Below are 27,557 nucleotides of genomic sequence, written 5' to 3'. Positions count from 1 at the left end.
CAGAGGAAAGACGGAGAGACCACGAAGAAACGCGATGCCGAAGCAAAGCGAGAAGGAAATATATAATGTAAAAACAATATATAATCCTAAAATAATAATAATAATAACAATAATAATAATAATAATAATAATAATTACTCCGAAGAGTATAACTGAAATGAAAACTCGGAGAAGGGGATAAACCAGCTTCTCAAGCCTAAGCTTATTGAGTACAATCAGTTTAAGAGCTCTAAGTCCTACCGCTACTGAGGCTGAAGGCAAAAGAGGAAGTGACTCTCCACGCGCTGCGTATAGTAAGCTCCCAGGGGGGCGGGCTTACACGCCAGCTTGCGCGGAGGCCTATCGGCAGCTTTGACATAAAGCTCAGCCAATCCCTACTGCCTGACGGCAATGTCCCATACCTTGATGGTTATTTTCGACTTGAAAGGGAACCATATTTTTATTATAACAATAGCCCTGTGTAAGGGTGCTTAAAACAGGTTTGAGTGCATTGCGGGGTAAGAGAATTGTGGTTGCTGGTCGCGTTTAGACAGGTGGTCACTTAATACAGATAAATAAAAGCACAAATATCATTGGGGGGATTTAAAGTGGTCACTTAGACCAGGTGGTCGCTAAATAAAGGTGGTCGCATGAGCAGGTTTCACTGTGTATATATATATATATATATATATATAGAGAGAGAGAGAGAGAATACATATAGAGAGATGTTTTCCAATATACAACACCCACTTTGTTTAATCATTCCAACCCAGGTTTTTAAAATATATTTCCCCCCATAGGTTGGATTTGCTTCATGTATAGATGTGTGTCAACTAAATAAAATGGGATAAAGTCTTAAAAGGTTCATGACAAACCTCAAAGTCTGCAATTGTTGATCCAATTATTATCATTTAAATGAACCTGGCTTATAATGAACCTGTTAAATATAATAGTCTCATATCACTGTACCATGCTTGGACTAAGCCTGACCTCTCTCTGTTTCTAAAAAATCCCCTGTGCAAGCAGGTTTCAGACACACCGTTTACCTGCCAAGGCTAGTTTTTTAATTAATATGAAACTCCACTGTAAGCACTTTTCCAAATTCACCGCATGAAGTCATTTTTTGGCCGGATTCAAGAGACGCCTCAGACCGGTATCTTTTCAAATAAAAAAAAAAAGCTTACATCCTAATTTTCTATAACTAAGCTCTCATTATTTTCTTAATATAATGAGGTACATACTCCTGTTTTTCTTAAAGCACCTTCCATTGGTTATCATTCAAGGTTGTTTTAAGAGCCAACAACAAAACCCTGCTTTGAGGTGCCAAAGACTAAGCCTTATCTCTTGAAGGTCTAATGTCCTTCCAGAAGTATACTGTGTACTACAGTCTACAGTCTCTCTGTAAATAGACACCTCTGTTTATTACTGCAGTAAAACAAAAAAATAAATGCAACACTTTGTTTTTAAGTTTTTAAATGTAATTCTGTCCAACAGTTGCTTTTTCTTTTGTAATACAAAAGCCTCTGTATTTTTTGATTCACAAACATCATCCCAATTAACCCTTTCCGGTACGATGTCGGAACCTGTCCGACATCATCAAAAAGATGTCAAGCACAGGTCTCTAGTCGTTTTTTCTCTGGAAAAAGCAGAGAAAACCTTTCTATGGCTGAGTGAGACCGATAGGAGCCGAGAGATGCCGGAAAAAAAGAGGGGGGGGGGGGCGGATCTGAGCAATACACACAGTCCCTGCACAACAGACCTAACCCAGACATAAACAAACAAGATAGCTGCTTCCGCATCCAGCGCTCAAAGAATATCAAAGACATTTGCCACGCTTTTGGAGATGTTATAGTAATAAAATAATCACTTGGATCGCATTATTGAGGAGGTGATAAAACTAGTGATCAGGAGATGATTTATCAGTATGCACGACTATGAGGAGGTATGTGATAAATACAGCGAACAAGGGGTGGGGCAGGGCTGGAGATGCAGTACTGAGTGTCCTGTTGATATGCAGTGCCTTTTAAACCTGTTTAACTTTTAATGAAATTACTTTTAAACAGCACATGTAAAATAAACAGCGAGTAAATTGGACCTGACACGCCTGAGATGTACTGAATAAATGGACCACTAAGGGTTAAAGTCGCTACCTTCCTGAAAAGAACTGATACTGTAGACAACTTTTCTAATTTAAATTAAATGCTCGCTTCAGCTGCCAAGTTTTCATTACTATCTATAATAAAGAGAACAGACATTACACCATAATACACTCCCTTATTCTGTTACAATGGAAGGGTGGTGGGTAATTCACTGACACAGGGGAGACAGAAAGGTGAACTTGAAACACTGCACAGGTGCCCAGGTTTATTAATGGTGGGTGCTACCACATTTTAGCCCGCAGAGGGCGCTGTTGACCGTAGTCTGCCTACCAACGATGGTAGACAGGACCACAGTAATACCAGAGACGGTACAAAGTTCAAGGGCGGGCGCACTCACAGGTGCTCAAAAGAATAAACAAAAGGCGAAAGAAAAAAGGAAAATAAAACACAGTAATCAAACTACAAATAAAAGGTGCTGCACTCGGCAGCGTAACGCCCATCGGCGCTACCCGCACGGCCCGGGTCTCCGTCCCACACTCGCTGCTCCCTCAGCCTGCTGTAAAAATACTTATGGGGTCTGCCAAAGGTTTTCGCCGCTACCGCTACTTTTTTTTTGTTTTCTATTCTTTTGGATTTTTTTCCCGGCCGTTCTCGGTCCTGGACCAGAGCTTCCGCACGCTCAGCACGTCTCAGAGGGCAGAGCTGAGGGAACAACAGAATGTTATTTTATAGGGCCAGCAATCACCCCAAGACCCGCCTCTCAGCCACTCAGAGAGAGGGAAAGCCCACACACCCTCTCTCCCACCTCTCTGTGTCACTGCCATGACCAACAGGCGGATATTGAACAGCTGCTGCCCTCTTCCTGCAGCACTATGAATACACCAGAAGAGTCAGCACAGATCTTCCCGTTACAGCTACCTAAAGGTATTTCGTTAGTTCATTTTTACAATGATTGCACATTATAGAAAGACCTTGAATTTAAACTGCTGACAACCAGCGAGTCTTGCTTCAACTGCCAAACAGCATGTTCCATGCCCAGCACCGCTCTGCTACAAGCAGGTAAAGAGGAAGTCACTTTCCATGCCCAGCACTGCTCTGCTACAAGTAGGTAAAGGCTTGCTCACCAATTTAATTATATTTCTTTAGTAGGTCCACTGTATACTACAGTTATTAAATCCAGTTTACACTTTATTGACCTATATTCAAACTTAACAGTTCCTCTGTTATAATAAAACATTTACACTTATACTAGATTAAAATACTTGTGTTTAGCTTAGAGACTACTTTCAGATCAAGCTTACTTCTTTTCTAAGTAAGAAGCTTGACTATGAATACACTCTCAAGCAAAGCAGATACTCGGTTCCTTTCTTTTTTTACTTGTTACAATAAAACTCAAATAGATGCAATACTGTTTAAAATATAGTCATGTCAAAAGGGTTGCTTTTTTCTTTTACTATACTAAAATGCTCTGTGTTTAGTTCTTTAAAAACTATGGCTTCATCTTCAAGTTAATTAAATGAGATGCCTGCTTCGGCAAGGTTACAGGCTTTTGTGTGCGATAGTCTTCATTAATTTAAAGATAGGGGAAGCCTTATTTTTGAGTCTGACCAGCTTCCAAGAGAGTATGCACTCTAATAACAAAGGCACACAGGCAAGCTTTTTTTCTAATATTAACATTTGTTCAGTTCTATCAATTCAAATTGTGTTATCCTGCTCATAATGTGCTACAATAGTATTTCTACTGGTTTTATATTCTTTAAAACATAGTACAGTTATTACAATATTCTGACATTGTCAGTACTGAACTCTCTTATTTTTAACTGTAATGTTCTTTCAACAATAATTATTTTATTTATATAACAGTTTAACTTTAAATTATTTTATAACACATTTCTAATTCAGATTCTTCAATATATCAGTCTCTTTTATAAATTGTAATTTTATCTTACTCCGTTGATAACACAGAAGGCAAGAGGTTCATTTTAATTAGGCACCTGCTTGGTGGCAAATCAAACACTGAATATTAAAACTTAGGACTGCTAGACTTGGATACAGACTAACATCCTCATGCATTTACTAAAGTTATTATATTAAGTTTCTTATTTTAAAATCTCACAGTTTTCTATTTATTTAAATATTTTTTTTTTTCTTACTATAGTAGAACCACAAACCTATTTTATTCTGGCATATTAACTGTGCTCCATAGAGTTTGCCATTCTGTTCTCACTGGATCTAATTAAAAAATATGCTTTTTGCCTGATAAGGGAGGTTTGGAACTTTAAGCAGGTTGACCTGACCTTTTGATACACAAGGAGCCCTCTTTTCAGACCTCACATTCACTAATAATATTCTTCTACTGTTATACTAGAATAAACAGGAATATAAAACCCTACAATGTTATCATAGACTAATACAGAGTACATTATAATTTTTTTTCTGAATAGTGAGTTTTAACAATTTGTTTAATATTTCTGCTGACTTTATATTCTTTAAAATACATTACAGTCATTACAATATTTGTTGCAGTTTCACAAATATTCAATTTGTATCCCAAAGATCAGCCTGCTTCCAGTAGCTGTAAGAGTCTTGGGTCAGTTTCTGCTCTCAGTGAGTCTGTCAAAGCCACCACAGGTGTGGGTGACAGTCTTTAAACCTACCTGCAAAAAACTTAAATCTTGTTAGCTGGGCTCCCATCTCTAAATTCCCATTCCCATCATCAGTGGGAAGACTTCAAATAAATTAAGCTGTTTCTATCAAAGAGCCATACATCTCTGCTGCATTCACCTTTCATTCAAAAAAGGTGCTCGCACCTTGTACAAGGGAAGATGGGTTTTAGGGTCACTCGTGACAGACAGAAGCAACGAATGTGCAGTATTTACGTAAATAATATTAGTACGTAGAGCCCATCAAGTGTTAATGTCGAATTCTGATAAAAATAGGCATTCCACTTTAGTTTAGTTTTAGACTTGATATTTAGATTTTCATTTTTTTTTTTTTTTTTTTGCATGTAGGTTTTTTGGAAATGGCACATATCATCAAAATGTGTCTAAAGTTCACTGGTGGAAGAAGGTTGTATACATTTTAAAACACTTTTTTAACCCCCAACATATTGAGGTCTTTAGATATTGGTATACTTACACAATTACAATATCTGGAAGTTCCACAAGTGGCACAAGTGCATTCAGACAGCTGTTTGCTATTAAGTGACTGTAGACATGTTAGGGTTGCCACCTTTTCCACAGACCAAACCCGGACATATTTCTCAGTCAGCCTAGCTCTATCAAAACTGCAGTATACTGTAATACAGTCTAACACAATACCACCAGATCTCGGTACAAATCAATAATCATGCAGTATACACAGTATTGTGCTCTTGATATTTCTAGCAATCGAATGTGCAAGCCAGAACAATAGTAGCTATATCATGGTAGGTTAGAGGCTAATCTTATCTGAGACAAGTAGCTGTGGTGATGAGTAACTCTGTAGTAAATCAATGCAATTTCTGAAGCAACAATCCTGTCTACGTGTTTATTTATTTATTTTTTTTACAAATAATTTCTGAGTTTGTGGCAGTCAGAATTATTTTACAGCTATTGTGTCATGGCCCATTTTTACCCCCCCCCCCCCCCCCCCAATAATAAATATTAACAAACATTATTGCATGCAGGCAATAAAAATGTGCATTATAAATATCATATGGGAGATACTGAAATTGAAGAAGGGAACTATGAAAAAGACCTAGGAGTTTATGTTGACTCAGAAATGTCTTCATCTAGACAATGTGGGGTAGCTATAAAAAAGGCCAACAAGATGCTCGGATATATTGTGAAAAGTGGTGAATTTAAATAAAGGGAAGTAATGTTAAAACTTTACAATGCATTAGTAAGACCTCACCTAGAATATTGTGTTCAGTTCTGGTCACCTCGTTACAAAAAGGATATTGCTGCTCTAGAAAGAGTGCAAAGAAGAGCGACCAGAATTATCCCGGGTCGTATGTAGACAGGCTAAAAGAATTGAATCTATTCAGTCTTGAACAAAGAAGACTACGCAGTGATCTGATTCAAACATTCAAAATCCTAAAAGGTATAGACAATGTCGACCCAGGGGACTTTTTTGACCTGAAAAAAGAAACAAGGACCAGGGGTCACAAATGGAGATTAGATAAAGGGGCATTCAGAACAGAAAATAGGAGGCACTTTTTTACACAGAGAATTGTGAGGGTCTGGAACCAAGTCCCCAGTAATGTTGTTGAAGCTGACACCCTGGGATCCTTCAAGAAGCTGCTTGATGAGATTCTGGGATCAATGAGCTACAAACAACGAAACAAGCAAGATGGGCTGAATGGCCTCCTCTCGTTTGTAAACTTTCTTATGTTCTTATGTTCTTATGTTATTAATAGATGTTAAAACTGCAGCACTATTGGTTGTGTGTCGGTAAAAAGAGACAAAATTAGTCAAAATGTACTTACTGTTCAGGGTTTTCAATGTTACTAATGGCTACCGCTAAATATGCAATGTTTATACATACACACATGCATATATGTGGTTTAATTACCATTATATATCGTAAGTAACCCATATTTTACTGTAAAGGTTATGTATTTAATCACATGCAGATCAATGTAATATAAAGCATTATTCAAATGCCGGGGGTACAGTAGAATGCACAGATCAGTGTTAAACTACATTTCTAATAAGATAGTGGAAATCCTTTAAGCAACTAATGTACCGTATAACTGGAAATTTTAGCTGGTATTACATTTGCAGATTTGCTACCTTGGTAGATTTTGACGGTTTTTGAATTGGCATTCATCACTTAGCACGTTTACAAAGAAAAATGTCAGTTTTGTATTTCTACTTTTAATTTAAAAAACATTCAGATACATGTTTACTTAATGAAACATGTCTGCTAAAACAGTATCTCATTTACAGTAACTAGTTATAGCATCTACAATGTCACTGCAGCAACTTGGAGAACAACAAAGAAGGCCTTCTAAAAATGAGTTACAATATTTATTGTTCTTATGTGGCCCTTCAGTTTTAAGATGTCAGTAATTGGAAAAGATTACTAACTGCAGTACACTTTAACGATAGACATTTACTATCTCTCAGTTTTAAAACTTAGCTATGGTTCATTGACATAACACAGAGGAATGATCACAGTATCATGTAGTATTTGTATGACTGTATTGCCATGCAGAACTAATTTATTTTAACATATTGTTTAGGGACTTTGCGATACCTGCACGGTGGATAGTAGTATCTACACGTATCGACAATAACAATCCAAAGCAAATTTGCACCATTGTTACAGATTTTCTAACAAGACTGGTATAAACAATTTTGGCAGCTACTTAATTAACCCCTTGTAAAAAAAAAAAGATAATCATAAAAAAAGAACACAAAACTGCTTAACCTAAAAAAGAACAGTCCTATAGATACCACAGTAGCAGGCGCAGTTTACACAGCCTCAGGGTTTCTGATCGCATCATGAATTCCAGATTTCCTAAATCCATTGATGGAAATGTCCGGTCAGCTTTTAATTTTTATAAGCAAATTGGCTTCATCACTCACTGCCATTCTCATATTCACTTTGACATCCAACACATTCTTTCCCTTGTCCAGCGAGCGCTTCTTTAACCTGTGCTGCATACCACCTGTCTGTCAGAGGGCAGGATCACACACTGTATGCTATACAGTGATTGGTGGAAGTATTATTGGCGATCTAATCCAATAAATTCCACTCCAAAATGTCCCGTTATACAGTATGTCAAAGAAAATATTAAAGGAAGGTTGGTGTTTCTTGTTTATTTCACTTAAAATCGGAACATTAGGGCGTCCGGGTTTGTTAATTCCTGCCACCCGGACTGTCCACGTCAAACCCAGACAGGTGGCAACCCTAAGACGTGTAGTTTCTTGTGTGGGGGTTGGCATCTTTCGATTTTCTGTAATCAGTAGTTTAATCTATAGATATTTTCCTGTTCAGTATGTTGAAGGTACATTTTGAATGTCAAAAAAACAATGTACAGCTTAAATGTAGTTTTTCTCTGCAGATAAAACAAACACAAGATGAAGAAAAGAAGCAGCTGACAGCGCTTAGAGACTTGATTAAATCGTCACTGCAGCTTGACCAGAAAGAGGTAGGAACATTGAAAATGTTTGCATCACAGCATTGCAAGGAGTGGCATTCTTTGAATTGAATTTCAGGTATGCTAGATTTACATGCTGGATATGGATGAAGGTGGAGTGTGTGCCCACTAGTTTTTGTGAATTTGGCTAGAAAAATCAGTATTTTTTTAAAGTTGTGTATGAAAATGTGTGTAGGGTTGTGCAGAAATTGAGTCTAAATGGTATTTTTTTCAAAAATAATGTCATAATAAGGCAACTTAAAGGGGAAGTGATGTAAGCCACAATATATTATTATTATTATTATTATTATTATTATTTATTTCTTAGCAGACGCCCTTACCCCCTAAAATAACACTTACCATGATGAATATTTTGGGCCAATTAAAGTAGCAAGAGTATACTTTCATACAGATTTGAAGTTGTTTTTAAATTTGTGGCACTATATAGAAAAAAATATGTTGTTTTTGTTTATTTTTATTTATTTAAAATGTGTTTGTTTATTTTACCTTTACTGTATATGCCCTTTCCTATTGGTTACATTTCTCTTAGCTATTTTTGCATGCTTAATATTACTGGATGTTCAAAGAGCAATCTGAACAGAGGCATTCCTGGTTAATAATATATAGTATGTAATGTGCAATGTGACAGTGCATCCCTTTCTTAGGTATACAGTGTGAGACATTTTAATCATTTTTACAAGGTGTATAAGAAAATGGTTGTATTCTGACATCCATTTACAAACACTTATTTAAAATAGTAAGAACAGTAAGTGGAGTATTGCTATTTCCTTCATGCCATTTGAGTTGCCAGTGATGTACCATGCTGGTAGCCAGTGTTAAACAAGGCCTTGCTGGCAACCAGTGTTGTACCACACTGACTGCTCAGTGTAATACCACAAGGTATCTTTGTCTAAATGTTAAAATGGCAATATATTATTTTAAAGCTTTCATTTTATTTAGTTTATATCTCCTTGAGATATATAGCCTACTGTATAATAGACTACAACCTTGCAGTTGTTAAACACATGACATAGGAGATCAGTGAAACTTCAACAAGTTTTACTAACCTGTGGAGACAAGCAGACCATTGCTGAAAACAGTTTATAGGGCCGCGCAGTGTGTGCGTGGTGCACATTGTCTTGCATTAATATCAATGGCTGGGTTTCCATGCAGTTTAGAAACTCCCAAGTTCTCTCTCCACCGTTATGACCTGTGACGCAGCACACACATACCACGCACATTCCTCATGCTATATGAAGTGTGCGTCTAAAACATTGTGTGAATTTAAAGGTAAATCACCTTCTCACGCTAAAAAGCTGTACAATTGACCAAAGGAGACAGTGCCATTTTTCTTTCAGACTGCCTGAGTAGGAGTGAACTCTGACTTTTAGTCAAAACTAAGGAGATAAGTTTGATATTTTCACTTTTTCTCTCTCTATTAAAAAATGTCGCTTAAATTTTAAGCATATAATTCTATCTTAGCCTAGGTTCTGATTAAGTGCCACCGTGGCATTGTGTGCTGTGTGAAGCCAGGGTTCAGTCCTTTTCTGCAGCTAAGTTTTCCTGCTCTTTCCCTTGCTGCTCAGCTCTTCGAGAGTTGATATATTTTCTTGCTAGCCCCTATATATATATTATAATAATAATCTTTATTTTGTAAAGTGCCTAAATGCACGCATCTCAAAGCACTGTACAAACACAAAAAACACAAAGAACCATATACATACAGCATATTAAGAGTATACGTAATATAAAAAGAAATTACACAAATCAAAAATCAAATCATGATAATAATCCCTGAACGTAAAAGTGTGTCTTTAACTGTTTTTTAAAAGCATCAACGGTCTTGGCATCCCTGATAGATTGAGAAAGGTCGTTCCAAAGTTTGGGCGCATAGCGGCAAAAAACCCTATCGCCCATGGAGCGAAGCTTAGTTTTGGGTATTGCCAATAAACCTGAGGATGAAGAATGTAGATTACGTACAGGTGTGTAACGTGTAAGTAATTCAGCAATGTAACATGGAGCTAAACCATTCAGAGAGTTAGAGAGTAGGTTAACAACAGTATTTTAAAATCAATCCTGCTCCAAACCGACAACCAGTGCAAAAAAGCAAGAACCTGTGTAATATGGGCACCCAGTTTAGTGCCAGTTAAAATGTGAGCAGCGAGCAGTTCTGAATATATTATAGCCTGCTAATAGTAGCCTTGGAGACACCTGAATGAATGAATGATCCGTTTCCAGTCATATTGTGATATTTTTTTATGTGATACTTTCTAACAACTGTAAGTTGCCCTGGATAAGGTAGCCTGCTAAGAAAAATATATATATATATATGTGCATCTTGCCTCTATTTTAATTCAACACCATGCTTTACTCGTAACTCAACACTTATTACTGGTACCGAAGGGATAAAAACTTTTAAAAAGACTAGTGGATAACTCGACACTGTCTTTTCACGTGACTGATCTACTTGACAATCTTGTTTCATGTGACTGACCTCTGACTGGAAATGGATAGTTCATTCATTCATTTGCAACTACCAATTGCAGCTAGTTACAGTATTAGTTCACAATGAGTGAGAATCAAGAAATGTTTTCCCTTTCAATTTGAAGATGACCACCAACCAATACTTTTGGGATATGCCTGTCTTTAGTAGGTATTCGCTGAGCATTTTATGTCAGAGCTGCTGATAGGCCCCTCCGTGGAGACGGAGACTGTGCTCCACTCCGGTATACACTATGCGCTGCCCCGTTGTGTGACTGCACTCTGTCCAGAACCAGGTTATCACCACGTTGCACCCTGGTGCAGCACCGTGCGCTCCCCTGTACTGCTCTCCTGATTACCTACCACAGCCACTCAAGCCTGTGTATCCACCTCAGTGTATTCTTTGTGCTACCCTGGGTTGTGTTGACTACATGCGGTTAAGGCTAGGTGCCTCGGTGCTTCTGCGCCCTCTGTGCTTAAACACTCCATGCCTCGGTGCTTTAGCGCCCCAGCATGTCAATAACACCTGCACTTGGTGCCCCCGATGCTTCGATGCACCACTACTGTATTCTACACAACCATCAATTGGTGATGACAGATGCATCCAACTCTGGTTGGGGGGTGGTCTGGGCAGGCAGAGGAGTCAGCGGGTCCTGGACAGGCCGCTGGACATCCCTGCACATAAATATGCTGGAGCTCCGAGCAGTGCACTAGCCAACGAATGGCCCAAAGCGCTTTTGTACGCTTTCACGCCAATACCGCTGCTCCCTGCCTTCCTCGAGAGGGTCAGGAGAGAAAAAGCGACAGTTCTCCTGGTGGCCCCCAGATGGCCCATGAGAATCTGTTTTTTGAACCTTTGCCAGCTGCTGCAGGGCTAGCCCTTGGAGATCCCGCTGCGTAAGGATCTCCTCAGTCAGGCGCAAGGCACCCTCTGGCACCCAGAACTGGGCAGACTCCAGCTGTGGGTCTGGCCCCTGAACGGGACCGTCTGTCCGCCTTAGGGTTCTCAGATGCGGAACTATAGGGCTTCCTCCACAAGAGCACTATATGCTTAAAAGTAGAGATATTTTCAAAAGTGGTGTATGACCAGAGGTCATGACCCCATCTATTGCCCCATGGCAGTTAATTTACAGTTTCTGCAAGATTTTCTATGGGCGGGCAGGTCCCCCGCTATGCTGAAAGTGTACCTGGCAGCTATAGCTGTATGCCATAGACTCCATATCCCCAGGCACCCATATTCTGGCGACCCGTTTTCTAAGGGTGCTCGGTGGCTGCGTCACCCTAGAAAGGACGTCCTCTCTGAGTGGAGTCTGGACATGGTATTGGATGATCTCACTAAGGCCCTGTTTGAGCCTATACATTCCATATAGCTGAAATATCTCTCTATGAAGACAGCCTTTTTATTGGCCATCACCTCCGCTAAGCAGGTCAGTGAGCTACAGGCTCTGTCTGTGCACAGTTCCTGTATGCGCATCTGGGATAATGGAAACAAGCTATCGTTGTGCACGAATCCTGCATTCCTCCCGAAGGTGATTACGGCTTTCCACTTGAACCAATCAATGGAACTAGAGCCCTTCCATCCCCCTCCCTTTGATTCGGAGGAGGATAGGAAACTGAATTCCCTCTGCCTAGTGAAGGCATTGATAGGTTACATGGATTGGACGAAAGCGCTGCGTCAGTCTGACCAGCTCTTCGTTTTGCTATGGTAAAAGGACACTGGGTCAAGCCCTCTCGAAGCAGTAACTGGCCACTGGATTGTGGACACAGTATCGACTGCGGATAATAATGCTGGTCTACCCCCACCTGGGAGGATTGCCGCGCACTCTACCAGATGTGTGGCTGCGTCATGGGCTATCTTTAGAGGTGCCTCATTGACTGACATTTGTACTGCGGCTAGATGGGCTACGCCGTATACATTCACCAGGTTCTACCGACTTAATGTGGTAGATCCCTGTAAGCCTTCATTAGACACATGGGTCCTTGAGGTTGTACGCTCACACCACCAACACTAGTTGGCAGTAGCGAGGCGTCCCTCTTATGCTGTCCGCTCACGCATACTCGCAACGGCTTTGGTACACTTTCCCAAAAGTATTGATTGGTGGTCATCTTCGAATTGAAAGGGAACGTTAGGTTACTTACTGTAACCCTGGTTCCCTGAAAGAGAAGACGACCACCAAACCTTGCGAGGTCTAATCACTCACATTCGCAGGTTCGATGCAAAAGAGGAAGTGAGCTCCGCGGAGCGACTACTTATTCCCTCAGCAGACGGGACAGAGGACATCACTCCACGGAGGGGCCTATCAGCAGCTCTGACATAAAATGCTCAGCGAATACCTAGCTAAGGCAGGCATATCCCAAAAGTATTGGTTGGTGGTCGTCTTCTCTTTCAGGGAACCAGGGTTACGGTAAGTAACCTAACGTTCTTGTTCAATTGCCTTTAAAGCTCTGGTTATTTGGGATAACAAGTTTGTTAGCAGAACTTTCAAAGCGCGTGTTTTTGCATGTCAAACAATCGACAATGCTTTATTTCTGTGTGAAACTGTAAGTTGTTTATTATTGTTTTTGTTATTGTTTTTGTTCACCTAGTTAATTCTGTATATGTACATTTGTTAACTTTTGCTATTTAAGACGTCAAAATAGACAGTACAAGCCAATATCTAAAAGTATAGTCAACAGTTAGTGCAAAGTTTGTGGTTGGATTGTTTTCGTAAATATAACGCTGTATATATACAGTAAACCTTAGTTAACTCAACATCCGACGAGGGGTTCCATTTAGTGTTGACTTATCCGAGGTGTCAAGTTAACCATGGGTGCATGAGCAATGGCATTAACATGCATATACAGAACAGAACTCACACCTTTGCAGTATTACAGTATTTACAAGTTTATTTTTAGTGAAATGTCCTTATGAAAATGGAACTGCAGTAACATAACATAATAGGTAGCGAAAGAGCCTCAAGGGATAGGTCAGGCTGGGGGCCAGACACGTCGTATAATTACAGTATACAGTACTGTACAAACTTGGTACAACTCGCCAATGGCTGACTTGCAGGTGGGCATTCCTGCTAACGTGCCACTAGCAGTAACTGCGTTTATCGCCCCCTTTGTCAATTGCGAATTCAAGTGTCGATACCGAGTGCATCGCAGACAAGCGATAGGCAGAAACCAGCATTGGTGGCTGCGCGCCGGTAGCTCTGGCTCTCCCAAGCACGCGTGCTTGACAGAGATAAGACATCACTGCTGGACACTCCGGTCACTCCAGGCCACACATTTGGCCCGGGGGGTAGACAAGATGCTACAGCAATCTCACCACATAAAGGAATCCACCAAGGAATTGGTGTGCCTTCTCCCTAAGAGACCACCTCCACCACGTAAGTCTGCAGCTCAGTGGCATCCTAAGCCGCAGTTTCAGAGGAAACCAGTACAACAGGGTGCTCCCACCTCAGGTAGTACCGCCAGGAGGCAGATTGCAACCGCGTTCCGCGGTGGCAAGCGTCCTTTCAGGCGCTCTGTGCCTAGGCAACAGGCACAGACTGCACCTCAGGCAAAGCAGCAGCCCTAGGATATTGCTGCCACAAGCCCAGGGCTCCTTCTCCAGAAGCCTTTTGGACTACTAGGAACAGTGCACCACAGACCCCTGGGTGCTCAATACTGTGCAAACTGGTTACTCGCTTCAGTTCCAACACAGCCCCCCTCCCTTCCGGGACGTGACAATAACAACTGTCACGGAACCGCAAGCCGCTGCTCCATTTGCATAGTAGAGGTTCGGGGGAGACACGTGTTCGTCCGTACGGACAACACATCTGTGGTGTCCTACATAAACCACCAGGGTGGTTTATGGTCACCCAGTCTTCACCGTGTGGCCCACTAGCTTCTGCTGTGGGCACAAGTGAACTTCCTCCGAGAGCCTGATTTGAGAGAGATTCGGGAGAGCAGAGGTAGACCTTGTTGCCTCTCAGTGCCTCCTAAGTCCTACACATTTTCCCCTGTGGTTCTCCATAGTAGGCAATGGGCACTGGCATGCATTTCCGATGCTTGTGCTGCTACCGCTGTGTTTGGAAAAGGTCAGACCAGCCGTGGGAGCTGCCGATGCGCCACGACCTGCTCAGTCAGGCGCAGGGTACCCTGTGACACCCCAACCCATCGAACCTGCAGCTCTGAGTCTGGCCACTGAATGGCTGCATTTGAGCTGTCTGGGGTTATCAAACAGGGTGACTGACACCCTACAAAACACCAGGGCAGCCTCTACTCTTTCCCACTATAGTTACAAGTAGGGCATGTTTCAGACATGGTGTTTGGCTCATGGTTTCGAACCAAACACCATGAAAGGCACTTAGGAAGGACTTAGTTCCTCATTGGAGATTAAATGTAGTACTTAATGTACTGACAAAACCTCAATTTGAGCCCATGCATTCAGCTGGGCTGAAATTTTTGTCTTTCAAGACAGCTTTCTTGCTTGCAATCACCTCCGCTAAGCAGGTGAGTGAAATGCAGGCATTCTCTGTATCGAAAGCCTGTCTAATTTTTAAGAGGCCAGAACGAAGGTTATACTTCATAGTAACCTGGCTTTTCTGCTGAAAACAATCTCGGCTTTCCATATTAACCAGTTTGTGGAAATTGAGGCTTTCCATCCCCCTCCTTTCAAGTCTGTCAGGGAGCGTCAGCTCCATGCGCTTTGCCTTTGTTTCAAGGTGCATCGATCCAGGAATATGAAGTGCAGCAGTTTGGGCTTCCCCCCAATACATTTGCCAGGGGCCAGTTGTACTAAGGAGATTAAAAAAACAGGCTTGGATCCGGCCAGATCATGAAAAGGCATTGTACTAAGCGGATCAGGATCAAGCTCCAATGATCCGAAATCTTGACCCAATCCTGGAGCTGCGCAACTGTAACTAGGGAAACTGACCAATGAGAAGCGAATATGCGTGGCGTAGAGATTGACGATTCTGAATGTCAGAAAATGAAGTGCATTTAATTTAAACGACATAAATCAGAAGCAATAGGAGCATGCTATAGACCGCCAAATTCAGACGCCGAGCAAAATAATCTGTTATACAATGACATTAGAAATGCGTGTAACAAAGGAGAAGCCATACTAATGGGGGATTTCAGCTTCCCCCATATAAAATGGGAAAACCCGGTGGGGAGCACGAGAGATGAAAAATGACAAATGACCCCTTCCTAACGCAGTTTGTCAAGGCACTGACTAGAGGGGAGGCATGCCTTGATTTAGTCTTTTCAAATAACGAAGACAGAATAACTAAAACAGAGGTCAGAGAGCCATTGGCAAACTCAGACCACAACATGGTCTCATGTGATGTGATTTTTAAAACCCAAAAAGAAATGACTAAAGCTAAGGTTTACAATTTTAGAAAAGCAAACTATGAAGGTATGAAACAGAGACTAACAGAAGTAGATTGGAGTAAAATAGAGAAAAGATCCACAGAAAAAGGATGGCTGTTTTTTAAAAATGTAATACAAGAGGCGCAAAACAATTACATCCCAAAAGTAGACAAATCTTAATCTCAAACAAAATGGCCAAAATGGCTTAATAGATCAATTAAAAAAATATTCAGCGGAAAAAGGCACTTTACAGAGCGTTTAAAAGGGACCAAAAACAAAGTACACAGAAAGAGTACTTGGAACTGCAAACACAAGTCAAAATGGAAGTTAGATAGGCCAGGAGAGAGATAGAAATCAATATTGCTAAGGGGGCTAAAACCAATTCCAAAATGTTTTTCCAATATTATAACAGCAAGAGCACATTCAAAGAGGAGGTTAAATGTCTAAAAGACACAAATGGCAAAATCACACACGAAGAAAAAAAATAGCAAATATATTATATGATTACTTTTCACAAGTTTTTACAAAGGAGGATATGGACACATGTCGACCTGTTCCTATCCAGTTTTAAATAACTTTAGCATACCAAAGGCAGAAGTGTTAAAGGGACTAGGAGCTCTTAAAATAAACAAAACCCCTGGGCCGGATGAGACCCTCCCAATAGTACTCAAAGAAATGAAAGAAGTTATTTACAAACCGCTAAACAAGATCATGCAACAGTCTCTTGACACAGGGGTTGTACCGACAGACTGGAAAATAGCAAACGTAATACAGATCCACAAAAAGGAAGACAAAACCGAACCAGGTAACTACAGACCAATAAGCCTGACTTCTATTATATGTATACTTATGGAAACTATAATAAGAGCCAAAATGGAAAATTACTTATATGGTAACAGTATCCTGGGAGAAAGTCAGCATGGTTTTAGGAAAGGGAGATTGTGTCTAACTAACCTGCTTGATTTTTTTGACATCGACCGTGGATAATTGCAAAGCATAGACATTGTTTATTTAGATTTCCAGAAAGTTTTTGACAAAGTCCTGCATAAAAGATTAATTCTCAAACTGAATGCAGTAGGGATTCAAGGAAATGCATGCACATGGATTAGGGAGTGGTTAACATGTAGGAAACAGAAAGTACTGATTAGAGGAGAAACCTCAAAATGGAGCGAGGTAACCAGTGGTGTACCACAGGGATCAGTATTAGGTCATCTGCCATTCTTAATCTACATTAATGATTTAGATTCTGGCATGGTAAGCAAACTCGTTAAATTTGCAGACGACACAAAAATAGGAGGAGTGGCAAACACTGTTGCAGCAGCAAAGGTCATTCAAAATGATCTAGACAGCATTCAGAACTGGGCAGACACATGGCAAATGAAATTTAATAGAGAAAAGTGTAAAGTATTGCATGCGGGCAATAAAAATGTGCATTATAAATATCATATGGGAGATAGTGAAATTGAAGAAGGGAACTATGAAAAAGACCTAGGAGTTTATGTTGACTCAGAAGTGTCTTCATCTAGACAATGTGGGGAAGCTATAAAAAAGGCTAACAAGATGCTTGGATATATTGTGAGAAGTGTTGAATTTAAATCAAGGGAAGTAATGTTAAAACTCTACAATGCATTAGTAAGACCTCACCTAGAATATTGTGTTCAGTTCTGGTCACCTCGTTACAAAAAGGATATTGCTGCTCTAGAAAGAGTGCAAAGAAGAGCAACCAGAATTTACCTGGGTTTAAAAGGTATGTCGTATGCAGACAGGCTAAAATAATTGAATCTATTCAGTCTTGAACAAAGAAGACTACGCGGTGATCTGATTCAAGCATTCAAAATTCTAAAAGGTATTGACAATGTCGACCCAGGGGACTTTCGACCTGAAAAAAGAAACAAGGACCAGGGGTCACAAATGGAGATTAGATAAAGGGGCATTCAGAACAGAAAATAGGAGACACATTTTTACACAGAGTATTGTGAGGGTCTGGAACCAACTCCCCAGTAATGTTGTTGAAGCTGACACCCTGGGATCCTTCCAGAAGCTGCTTGATGAGATTCTGGGGTCAATAAGCTACTAACAACCAAACGAGCAAGATGGGCTGAATGGCCTCCTCTCGTTTGTAAACTTTCTTATGTTCTTAAAACTGCCAAAATGACTGCCGCGGGGCTTCTAGTGTTAAACATTATTTTAGCAATTTTAAAAATGTTTCAGTTATGTATTTTGATGATGCATGGTCCATTTTAAAATGTTTGATCAAGGTCTGATCCGATTCTGATCTTGGTCTGAAGCAAGATCGAAATAAAATCAGATTTTGAGCCGAAACTGAGCTCAGGATCGGCGCTGATCCTTTTAATGCAACCCAATATGTTATAGGAGCAAGATCGGAGCCTGGATCCAGGATCGGATCCGTTTAGTACAACTGGCCCCAGTTTCTATCTACTGAATGTCGTGGACCCGCAGAATCCTGGATTTGGCACTAGAATATTCATGGCAGAACATTAGAGGAGTCCATTGTAATGTTTTTTCAGTTCACTGGAATACTGTTTGTAGCACAAAGCGGTGTTTGGTTAGCTTTGTAGCTCAGTGTTATATACCATGCCCTTGTGACAGTTGGTTATACTCATAGAACATTAGGGTGCATCCAGATTAATGTTTTTATTCCAGCTATGCTGATAATTATTTCAGGCACAAGGTGGTTCAGCTTGTCCTCTGCAGTTGTGTTATGTATGCTTCATGTCATTGCGACAGCTTGGGTATACTCACCCATTTTGTAATAGTTAATATTCCCTACTTGAAAGGGAACGTTAGGTTATCATAACCCTGGTTCCTTGAAATAGGAATATTAACCATTAACTTCCAGGTCGCAGCGTCCTTGGTCGCAGTTCTCGAAGGAAAATGATGATACTGTCAGGGTGAGTAGTGAGCAGCACTACGGGTGTCTTAAAGGGGAAACACCCATTTGTAATGGTTAATATTCCTATTTAAGGGAACGTTCTACAATTAGCGCTTGCATTTTTTGGAAGATTCATTTATATAGCGCACTGCTGTTTTGTCCCATTTAGCATACTGTTTATTTTTTTAAAAACCTTCTGACGGTTCATTGGATAGAAAGAGGGTTACCTATTGTCAAAGTGAGTTCCAGTATCACAGAAGTGTTGTACCACCTGCATGCTAAACATGCTTTCACTTCTCAAAACACACTAGTAGTTTTTCTGCTACAGACAATAACAATACAACAACAAATGAAACCCGTCCGTTTCAACAGAGTACTCTTAGAAATTCAGTATCTCTGTAAACCCATGAAGTACAATACTATAACCAGTGCTGTTGGATTGCTACCAACTGCAGACCCGTTAACATTGTAGCTTTGTTTTATTTCAATAACCACATTTATTTTTCAATAGTATTATTTACAAATTATGGAGGATATAACCATTACTCAGTGAGTATTTTGTTTTATTTAGGCAATTTCAAGTTATTAATAAAAGAGAATTTAAAATTATTATTATTTAAACGGCAATGAAAAACAGTAACAAAAAGTTTGAGTAAAGGAAACTGATAATTGTAAATGCAGTAAGGTGAATAATAAACTGACTCCATTATTATTATTATTATTATTATTATTATTATTATTATTATTATTATTATTTATGTATGTATCTATTTATTTATTTATTTCTTAACAGAGAGGGAGAGGTCAAGGGTGACACCGAGGTTCTTGGTGGATGAAGAGGGAGAGTGGGTGGTGGATTCGAGAGGAATAGAGATCAGCAGTGGGGGAGGAGAGGTTTGGAGAGGTTGAATAAGATGATGCGAGTGCATCCAGGAGGAGATGACCAAGAGGCAGGCAGAGATACGGGACGAAATGTCAGAGTCAGAGGGGGAAAAGGAGAGAAAGATCTGGGCATCTTCAACATAGAAATGATATGAGAAGCCATGGGAGGGGATGAGGGGACCCAGGGAGCGGGTGTAGAGAGAAAACAGGAGGGGTACCGCGGTTGGTACCAATGACCCGTTTGGTACCAGAGCCGGTACCAGAGCCTGTACCAGTGACCTGGTCAGTACCAGAGTCGGTATCAGTGACCACTCTGTACCAGAGCTGGTACCAGTCGGTACTAGAGTCGGTACCAGAGCCTGTACCAGTGACCTGGTTAGTACCAGAGCCAGTACCAGTAGGTACCAGAGCATGTACCAGTGACCTGGTAAGTACCAGAGTTGGTACTAGTGACCTGGTCATTACCAAAGTAAGTACTAGTCAACTTTATTGGTACTAAGGTCAGTACCAGTCATCTGGTTCATACCAGAATTGATACCAGTAACCTGGTTCAGTGCGGTTCGGCACCGTTACCAGTGCTCCATTCTTGTGCACTCTGTGTACACAACAGTTTTCAGCACTAGTCAGTGTTGCTGTCTGTTTCTTGTGCGCATACATTGCATGGCTGAACTGCTTTCAACCTTGCACTATGCCTGGGTTTCACCTTTGTGCTGTTTGCAAGACAAACAATCCGGCAGAGGATAAGCATGACAAGTGCATCCACTGCCTGGGAAGCGAGCAGGCAGAGGGAGCAGATAAAGACTGCAGCTGTTGTACGTCTTGTGCTAATTTTTCTAAGAGGACACTAGGAAATAGACTGGCCCGCTGTTCTAAAGACCATTCTGCATCACTGACGTCCCCTGCAGTGCGGTCAAAAGAATCTCCACTCACTGTTACACCAGCAGCCAGGAAGCGATCCTCTAGGGGTAGGAGCATGACTAAGAGCCCACGCTCCTCTAGATCCTCTCCTTCATCCTCCGTCAAGGAAGAGGGACAGAAGCTGGCGTTCCGGCAATATGGACCAGGTTGTGGGGCAATAGAAAAGCTTTTTGAAGCTATGAACCTTTTGACGGAGCTGCTGCGAGGACCCCCTAGAGTTCAAGCTCCATTGACTGACCCAGAACAACTGCAGGAGGACACCTTGTCCCTTGCTGCATCTGCCCCCCGGGTTCTCCAGGATTTTTGGCATAAGGTATAATCATCCTGGGCATGTCCAGCGACTGCCCCTGTTGTCTCAAGGTCTTTGGACAGCCTATATAGGTTGTACGACACAGATAAACTGGGCATTGGACAGTTTCCATCACCTCTCTGGTGCAGATGCCCAATCTGGCCATGCTGCAAAGGGACATCTCATGTCCCAACAAACAATGCCGTATCACAGAAGTGATGCATGAAGAAGGCTTATGCTGCCTCAACATTTTGCAACAGTAGCATACTGGTGGCCTACTAGTTGAGGCTGTTGCAGGCTTTGTCCACTGACCACAGTCCCTCGTCCCACCAGTTGGATGAGTTGAGCTTTGTCAATAACCACGTACTCCAGTTGTATAAGTACAATGGGCAAGCACTGGACAGGAGCATGGCCACGTTGGTGGTGGCACAGGCTTATACAGCCCCTGCTAGAGCTAATGCGCAGAACCACTTTCAGGATGCGCAGCTTGGAGGCCGCTGCAATGACCAGCGTCATGCTCACAAGCAGCAGCCACAGGCGCAAGCCTCTGTGAGCCAGCAGCCCTAGGGTTTTGCTGCCACAGGTCCAGGGTCCATTCTTTCAGGCCCACCTGGTTTATTACTATCTAAATCTTGAATGAGTATCCGAACATGAAAATTCAATGTTCATCCCAGCATAAAAAAAATTGCAAAACATAAATAGATACGGATCAATGTTTTATTTAGCACTCACCAAAAGATAAAGACAAAGGATATTAGTGACTGCTACTGTTGCTCCCTGATACCTGGGACCTTTGCTTGAACCAGCGCATCAACATCTGGAGTAAATGACTGGGCTGAGGATATCTTGAGAATCAAGTTAAATTGAGAATTTAACTTGTTGATATTCATGGTGGAGAAAGTTTGCTGCTTCTCAGGACACAGTATTTCAGCCGCTTTTAACAGCATTTATTCAAAAACTATCCATCAGAAAATGGTTTTGAAGAAACCTATTTTCTGAGCAATGACAAGCTTGCCTTAACAGCACTTACTATGTTTTGCTTCATAGCATCTTTTAATGTTGTAAAAATTCTCAACAGACACTTGTTGCTTACAAATTATGCACATTGGCTTTCCATTCATGTCCACAAATTTCTCTTGAAACACCCAGCACTCTTGTTCCACCTTTCTCTTCATGGATAAAGACATGTCACTACAGAACTTACAAATCAGAACTGAAAACCTTTTTCTGATATCACTGGTGTTGTAACTCAAATCAGCTGATGAACTGCCGTCTCACCCATGTGGTCAGTGATTGACAGCAATCACAGCAACATGATAATTTGTGTTGCTCATGCGAAGGAACTCGCTGGAGGCATGTTTGCACACGTGTTCTAAGAGGCGACGGTGAGTAAAATAATCAATATGTGTTATTTAGGGGAATGTAAATATACAGTGTATGACCATTTTTGTTAAATACAATAGTTTTGAGGTTTTGGGTTTGTCTTTGTATTTTTTAGAACTGTCACTCGGCCCGCATCAAGCACCAGGGTATCAGATCAGGCCCGCCAAACGAAACGAGTTTGACACCCCTGTGTTACAGAATGTCAGGATTTTTATATAACCTAGAACTTGCGGTTTTTTTCTTGTGTGATCTGTGTTATTGTTATTGTTTTGTTTTACAATAAGATATTTCACAGATATGTAAAATGGAGGTTCTGGAGCAATACCCAGAACAGTTAGTCAAGGGACTTATTTAACACATTGGTGATATGCCTGCAAGAAAACTGAAATGGGAAGAAACCTCAGTAAAACACTACCATTATAAGTATTGCTTTGGAACCTTGGCTTACTTAAAAGTACTATATTTAAAAATGAAACTATAAAATAAAGATTGCCCAAGGAAGTAAAAGTAAATGTATTACTGAAAACAAATTAATGAATTATGTGGTAGATTTTTACTATGTCAACTAATGTTGTACGAAGCAGTGACTCTCACTCACTAGCAATCTTGTATATTGTATTTACACATTTATTTAATTAACAAGAGCTGAATACAAAAAAAGAGATAATTTGAGGTTAATGCGACATGTTTGATTAACCCTTAAACCTGGAGCTGTATCTTTTTATATTGTATGAATGGTATATTTTTATATTGTATGAATGGTATCTTTTTTGTATGCAGCTCTTGTTTTGAACTTTCTAATTAAATACATTTTTGTAAATAAAATATGAAAGCATGATTGCTAGTGTTTGGTAAGTGCTTGGCATTTTTCTACATTTTTGTCAATATCTTGTACCTTTAGCACCCCAACAAATCTTTGTATACAGTTTTTACAGTGTGCGCTGTTTCTTAACTCATGACATTCTCTCTAAGCAGGGGCATAGCTCTACCTTTTACATTCTGCTTCTTTTCTTCTATTGCCTTTCCTGATTGAAGTCTAGGAGAGTAAGTTTTAGCTTTTGTTACCTTCCATGTTTGTGTGAAGTATTATAGTTAATTATAATTGTTTTGCTTTGTATACATCTTTATTCTCTAGGTGAACAGTGAATATACTAAATATTTAATTGTGATTATTAAATCTTTCTTAAAATGATTTAATTGTATAACCCCTTACATATGTAGCAAAACTGCGTGTGTGTGTGTGTGTGTGCATGTAATGTTGGAACAAAATCATTGTTTGATAGTTCATATGTAAATCTTCTGAACTGCAGCAATTAAAATGTTTTTTAATCTTCATGTGTTCTTTTTTTTTACCAGGATTCTCAAAGCAAGCAGGGGGGATACAGTATGCACCAGCTTCAGGGCAATAAAGAGTTTGGCAGTGAAAAGAAGGGATATCTCTCAAAGAAAAGTGACGGGTATGTGGCAGACGTTATTACATTACTCTAACCTCACCAGAGCAGTTCTATGAAGAATAAGCAGTACACAGACTAACTTAGTTGAGGATTGTTGGAGTTAGGTAATATAAAGTCACTAAAGCATTACGGCACGACAAGGGATTGGTTGACATGATATAACCGTACACTTAAGGCATTATAAGGTGCGGCATGAAGCGGAGTGCCTTTAACCTTTAATTGTGTGGCTCCCTATCAAGTATGAAATGTAACCATTACCTAATGGGTATTTAACCAATACACTGAATAAGATATATCAAAGTTGCACGTAGTGCCTGTGACGAAGTCATGCCCCGCCCCCCAAGGGCATAATAGATCTGCCAACACAAACATCATCATATGTTCATCCGAACTGAAAGTGGGAGAGATCTATGAACGGATAGGTGTCATTACTTATATCTGCTCCCTCTGTGTTTCATTGCTGCCATGGTATCTGCTTGCAGTGCCATTGCGAAGGCTGTCAGGGCTCTGCTTAAGTGATAACTGTAAGTCCAGGCCTACCCCACTCCCACCGGTACAAGTAATGTACAATGAACAAAGTTACCACTCCGATTCATTACGCAGTTGCTAGGCTTGGCTCTGCGTGCAGTACTTCCCTCAGTGTTTCTTTGCTGCTTGGTCTCTGCTTGCATTACCATTGCGAAGGCTGTCACGGCTCTGACAGCGGGCTTTCCTCAGTTTTAGGGCTGTGTTGGTTTGCTTGAAGCTATGTAGGTGGGCACCTTATATATCGCTTCTGCTGTAGCTGTGAGTCACAGACCTGTCCCGTTTCTAAACAGAAAACAAGGTTACTGCACCAGGGTACCCAAACCGTACCGTACCAAGTGTACCACCGAACCGGACAGTACCAAAGGTACCGTAACAGGTGTATCACCACCAAGTGTACCACCACCAAACCGTACCATGCAAGGGTACTGTACAGTATAGTATTAGTGCTCAGGCACCGTGCGGCTGTTTAACCGATCGGTTCATCTCGGTTTATTTTGCTGTCTGCTCGGTTCAACCTTGGTTCAAAGTGGCAGAGGGAGCAGATAAAGACTGCAGCTGTGTACGTCTTGTGCTAATTTTTCTAAGAGGACACTAGAAAATAGACTGGCCCGCTGTTCTAGAGACCATTCTGCATCACTGACGTCCCCTGCAGTGCGGTCAAAAGAATCTCCACTCACTGTTACACCAGGAGCCAGGAAGCGACCCTCTAGGGGTAGGAGCATTGCAGTCGAAAACACTGATACCATCCCTGGTCCAGTACCAGCGGCCCCGGTTTGAGTCCCGACTTGCGCTGTTTTTATTTGGTTACAGTACTTTTGTCTGCAGCATTGTTGTGCGTGCTGTCTGACATAGCTGCTTTGGTGGCAAGTACTGTGTACTGCACCTTCTACAAAGTACTGTATACAAGCACTTGAGCAGATTGAGGCAGCAGCTGTTAAAGTGTGCACTGCTTGCGTCATGCCAGGGTTTTACCCATGTGACATTTGCAAGGCCAATCTCCCAATAGAGGATAAGCACGGCAGGTGCTCTTCCTGTTTGGGACCGGAGCATGCAAAAGGAGCACTCGCAGACTGCAGTTGCTGCGGGTTCTGTGCATCCTTCTCTAAGCGTATGCTAGAGAAACGGGTGCATCTGTCAGGGACATTTGCAATGCAGCAGTTTGGGATACTTCCTGTACTTTTGTGCAGTTCTATCAGCTGAGTGTCAACAAAACCCTGATTTTGGAACAAGAGTGTTAAGGGCGGCTTCAGGGTCGACCTCTACAACATACACATAGAGGTGAGTTCTCCCTCAATTTTTTAGCCCTAGCTACTTGTACTGGGGTGCCTAATGGTAACGCGGAAGATATCCTTGCTTAACCTTGTGGCATTCCGGTTGGTCTGCAATATTGCCTTGCGACAGCTTTGGCATTCATACCCATTTGATAATGGTTCAATTTCATACATGATAGGGAATGTTAGGCTATTATCATAACCCAGGTTCCCTGAAATAGAACTGTAACCATTAACCTTCAAGGTCGCAGCGTCCATGTTTGCAGCAGTCTTGAAGGAAAAATGATGATGTTTGTGTCGGCAGTCCTTTTATGCCCTTGGGAGCCAGGCATGACTGTGTCACAGGCACTACATGCAGCTTTGATATATCTTATTCAGGGTATCAGGGTCTTTAGGTTAAACACCCATTAGATAATGGTTACATTTCTATTTCAGGGAACCAGGGTTATGATAATAACCTAACGTTATAATATGTCAACCCATCTCCTGGAATGCCTTAATGCTATCTATTATAAAACAATTATACAATTATAAGATTTTTTTAAAGAACACAGCAAATAAAAAATAAATAAAAAAGATTTCTAATAATAATAAATATCACTGCGCACAAGAAACTATTATTATTATTTATTTCTTAGCAGACGCCCTTATCCAGGGCGACTTACAATTGTTACAAGATATCACATTATTTTTACATACAATTACATTATTTTTTTACACATTATTTTTACATACAATTACCCATTTATACAGCTGGGTTTTTACTGGAGCAATCTAGGTAAAGTACCTTGCTCAAGGGTACAGCAGCAGTGGCTCCCACCTGGGATTGAACCCACGACCCTCCAGAGCCCTAACCACTACTCCACACTGCTGCCCTAGTTCCAATGAAAAGTAAACATTTGTTTAAAACTGTTTTATTTTAATAAATGGACACAAGTTTATTCATAAATATAATACATATTGATTAAAATGTGTATTAAGTAAATAATTTCTGTATACCAAGTATATTACATGCTAATTTTCTATTTCATTAATGGATATACATATTTAAACTTAGTAAATTACATAAATAAATCTGAGTAAACTTTAATTAACTTTAAGTATATATCACTGATTTTTGGAATACATTTCACTTGAACATTGCCGTGCTGTGAATGAACTGTATTGACTGCTATACTGCCAGAAGGGGAGCTGCAGGTGAAAGCAGTTGTGCCTGTGAGTGCTCTTTTTTTTTTTCTTTTTCTTAGCTTCTCCAATTCTGCTGCTGTTACTGGGGGATGTGTGTTGTTTTGTCTTTTACACTTTGTCTTAGTTTTTTTAATTACTGTTAAGAATACATTGTTAGCATTGTTAAATGCTGCGTATTTCGCTAAATTCACGTTTCTGCGGTATGGTACCAGCTCACAGACATAAGCTTGATATGCTGTGTCTGTATTCCTCATGGAACTAATATAAAATGATTCAACTCGTCCTTAGAAAGTACATTAAATGTAAGTCTGCCTTTTTCATGGAGCCCGTTTTGTAGGATACTCACAGCCCAATGGATGAGATGGGAGAGTGTGGAACAACGCAAGATTGGCTGGAAAGACCTATGGTCAATGGAACAGAGCAGGATCAGTTTCCTCATCAGGTCAACATATGATGTTCTCCCATCACCACAGAACCTAAACCTCTGGGTAGGAGAGGATCCCTCATGTCCTTTGTGTTCATCACCTGCAACATTAAGGCACATTTTGACAGGATGTAAGGTGGCTCTTAGCCAAGGACGGTTTACTTGGCGCCATGACCAGGTGCTGCGATGTTTGGCCTTAGCATTGGAAGACAAGCGTAACATGACCAATAAGTTGTCACCTGTTCCATCAAAACATTACACACAAAAGACAACATTCCTCCGCCCAGGAGAGCAACCACCA

At 40.7% G+C, this 27,557-nt stretch overlaps 1 protein-coding gene across 4 annotated transcripts in view; it reads left to right on the top strand.

Annotated features, from left to right (window-relative positions):
- The window catches only part of LOC117400265 (arf-GAP with SH3 domain, ANK repeat and PH domain-containing protein 1-like), a 311,371-nt gene that overhangs the window by 193,892 nt on the left and 89,922 nt on the right, over window positions 1-27,557 (top strand). For all 4 annotated transcript variants that reach the window (XM_059022596.1, XM_059022595.1, XM_059022593.1 and 1 more), the window contains 2 exons: window positions 8,131-8,217; window positions 23,748-23,848. In XM_059022596.1, the coding sequence (XP_058878579.1) occupies window positions 8,131-8,217; window positions 23,748-23,848 (188 nt within the window). The remainder of the gene's footprint in view (window positions 1-8,130; window positions 8,218-23,747; window positions 23,849-27,557) is intronic.

This window comes from Acipenser ruthenus, chromosome 4, assembly GCF_902713425.1.
Source record: "Acipenser ruthenus chromosome 4, fAciRut3.2 maternal haplotype, whole genome shotgun sequence".
Classification (NCBI taxonomy): domain Eukaryota; kingdom Metazoa; phylum Chordata; class Actinopteri; order Acipenseriformes; family Acipenseridae; genus Acipenser; species Acipenser ruthenus.
The sequence above is the reverse complement of the archived record's forward strand: the minus strand, read 5'-3'. Positions and strand labels throughout refer to the sequence as shown.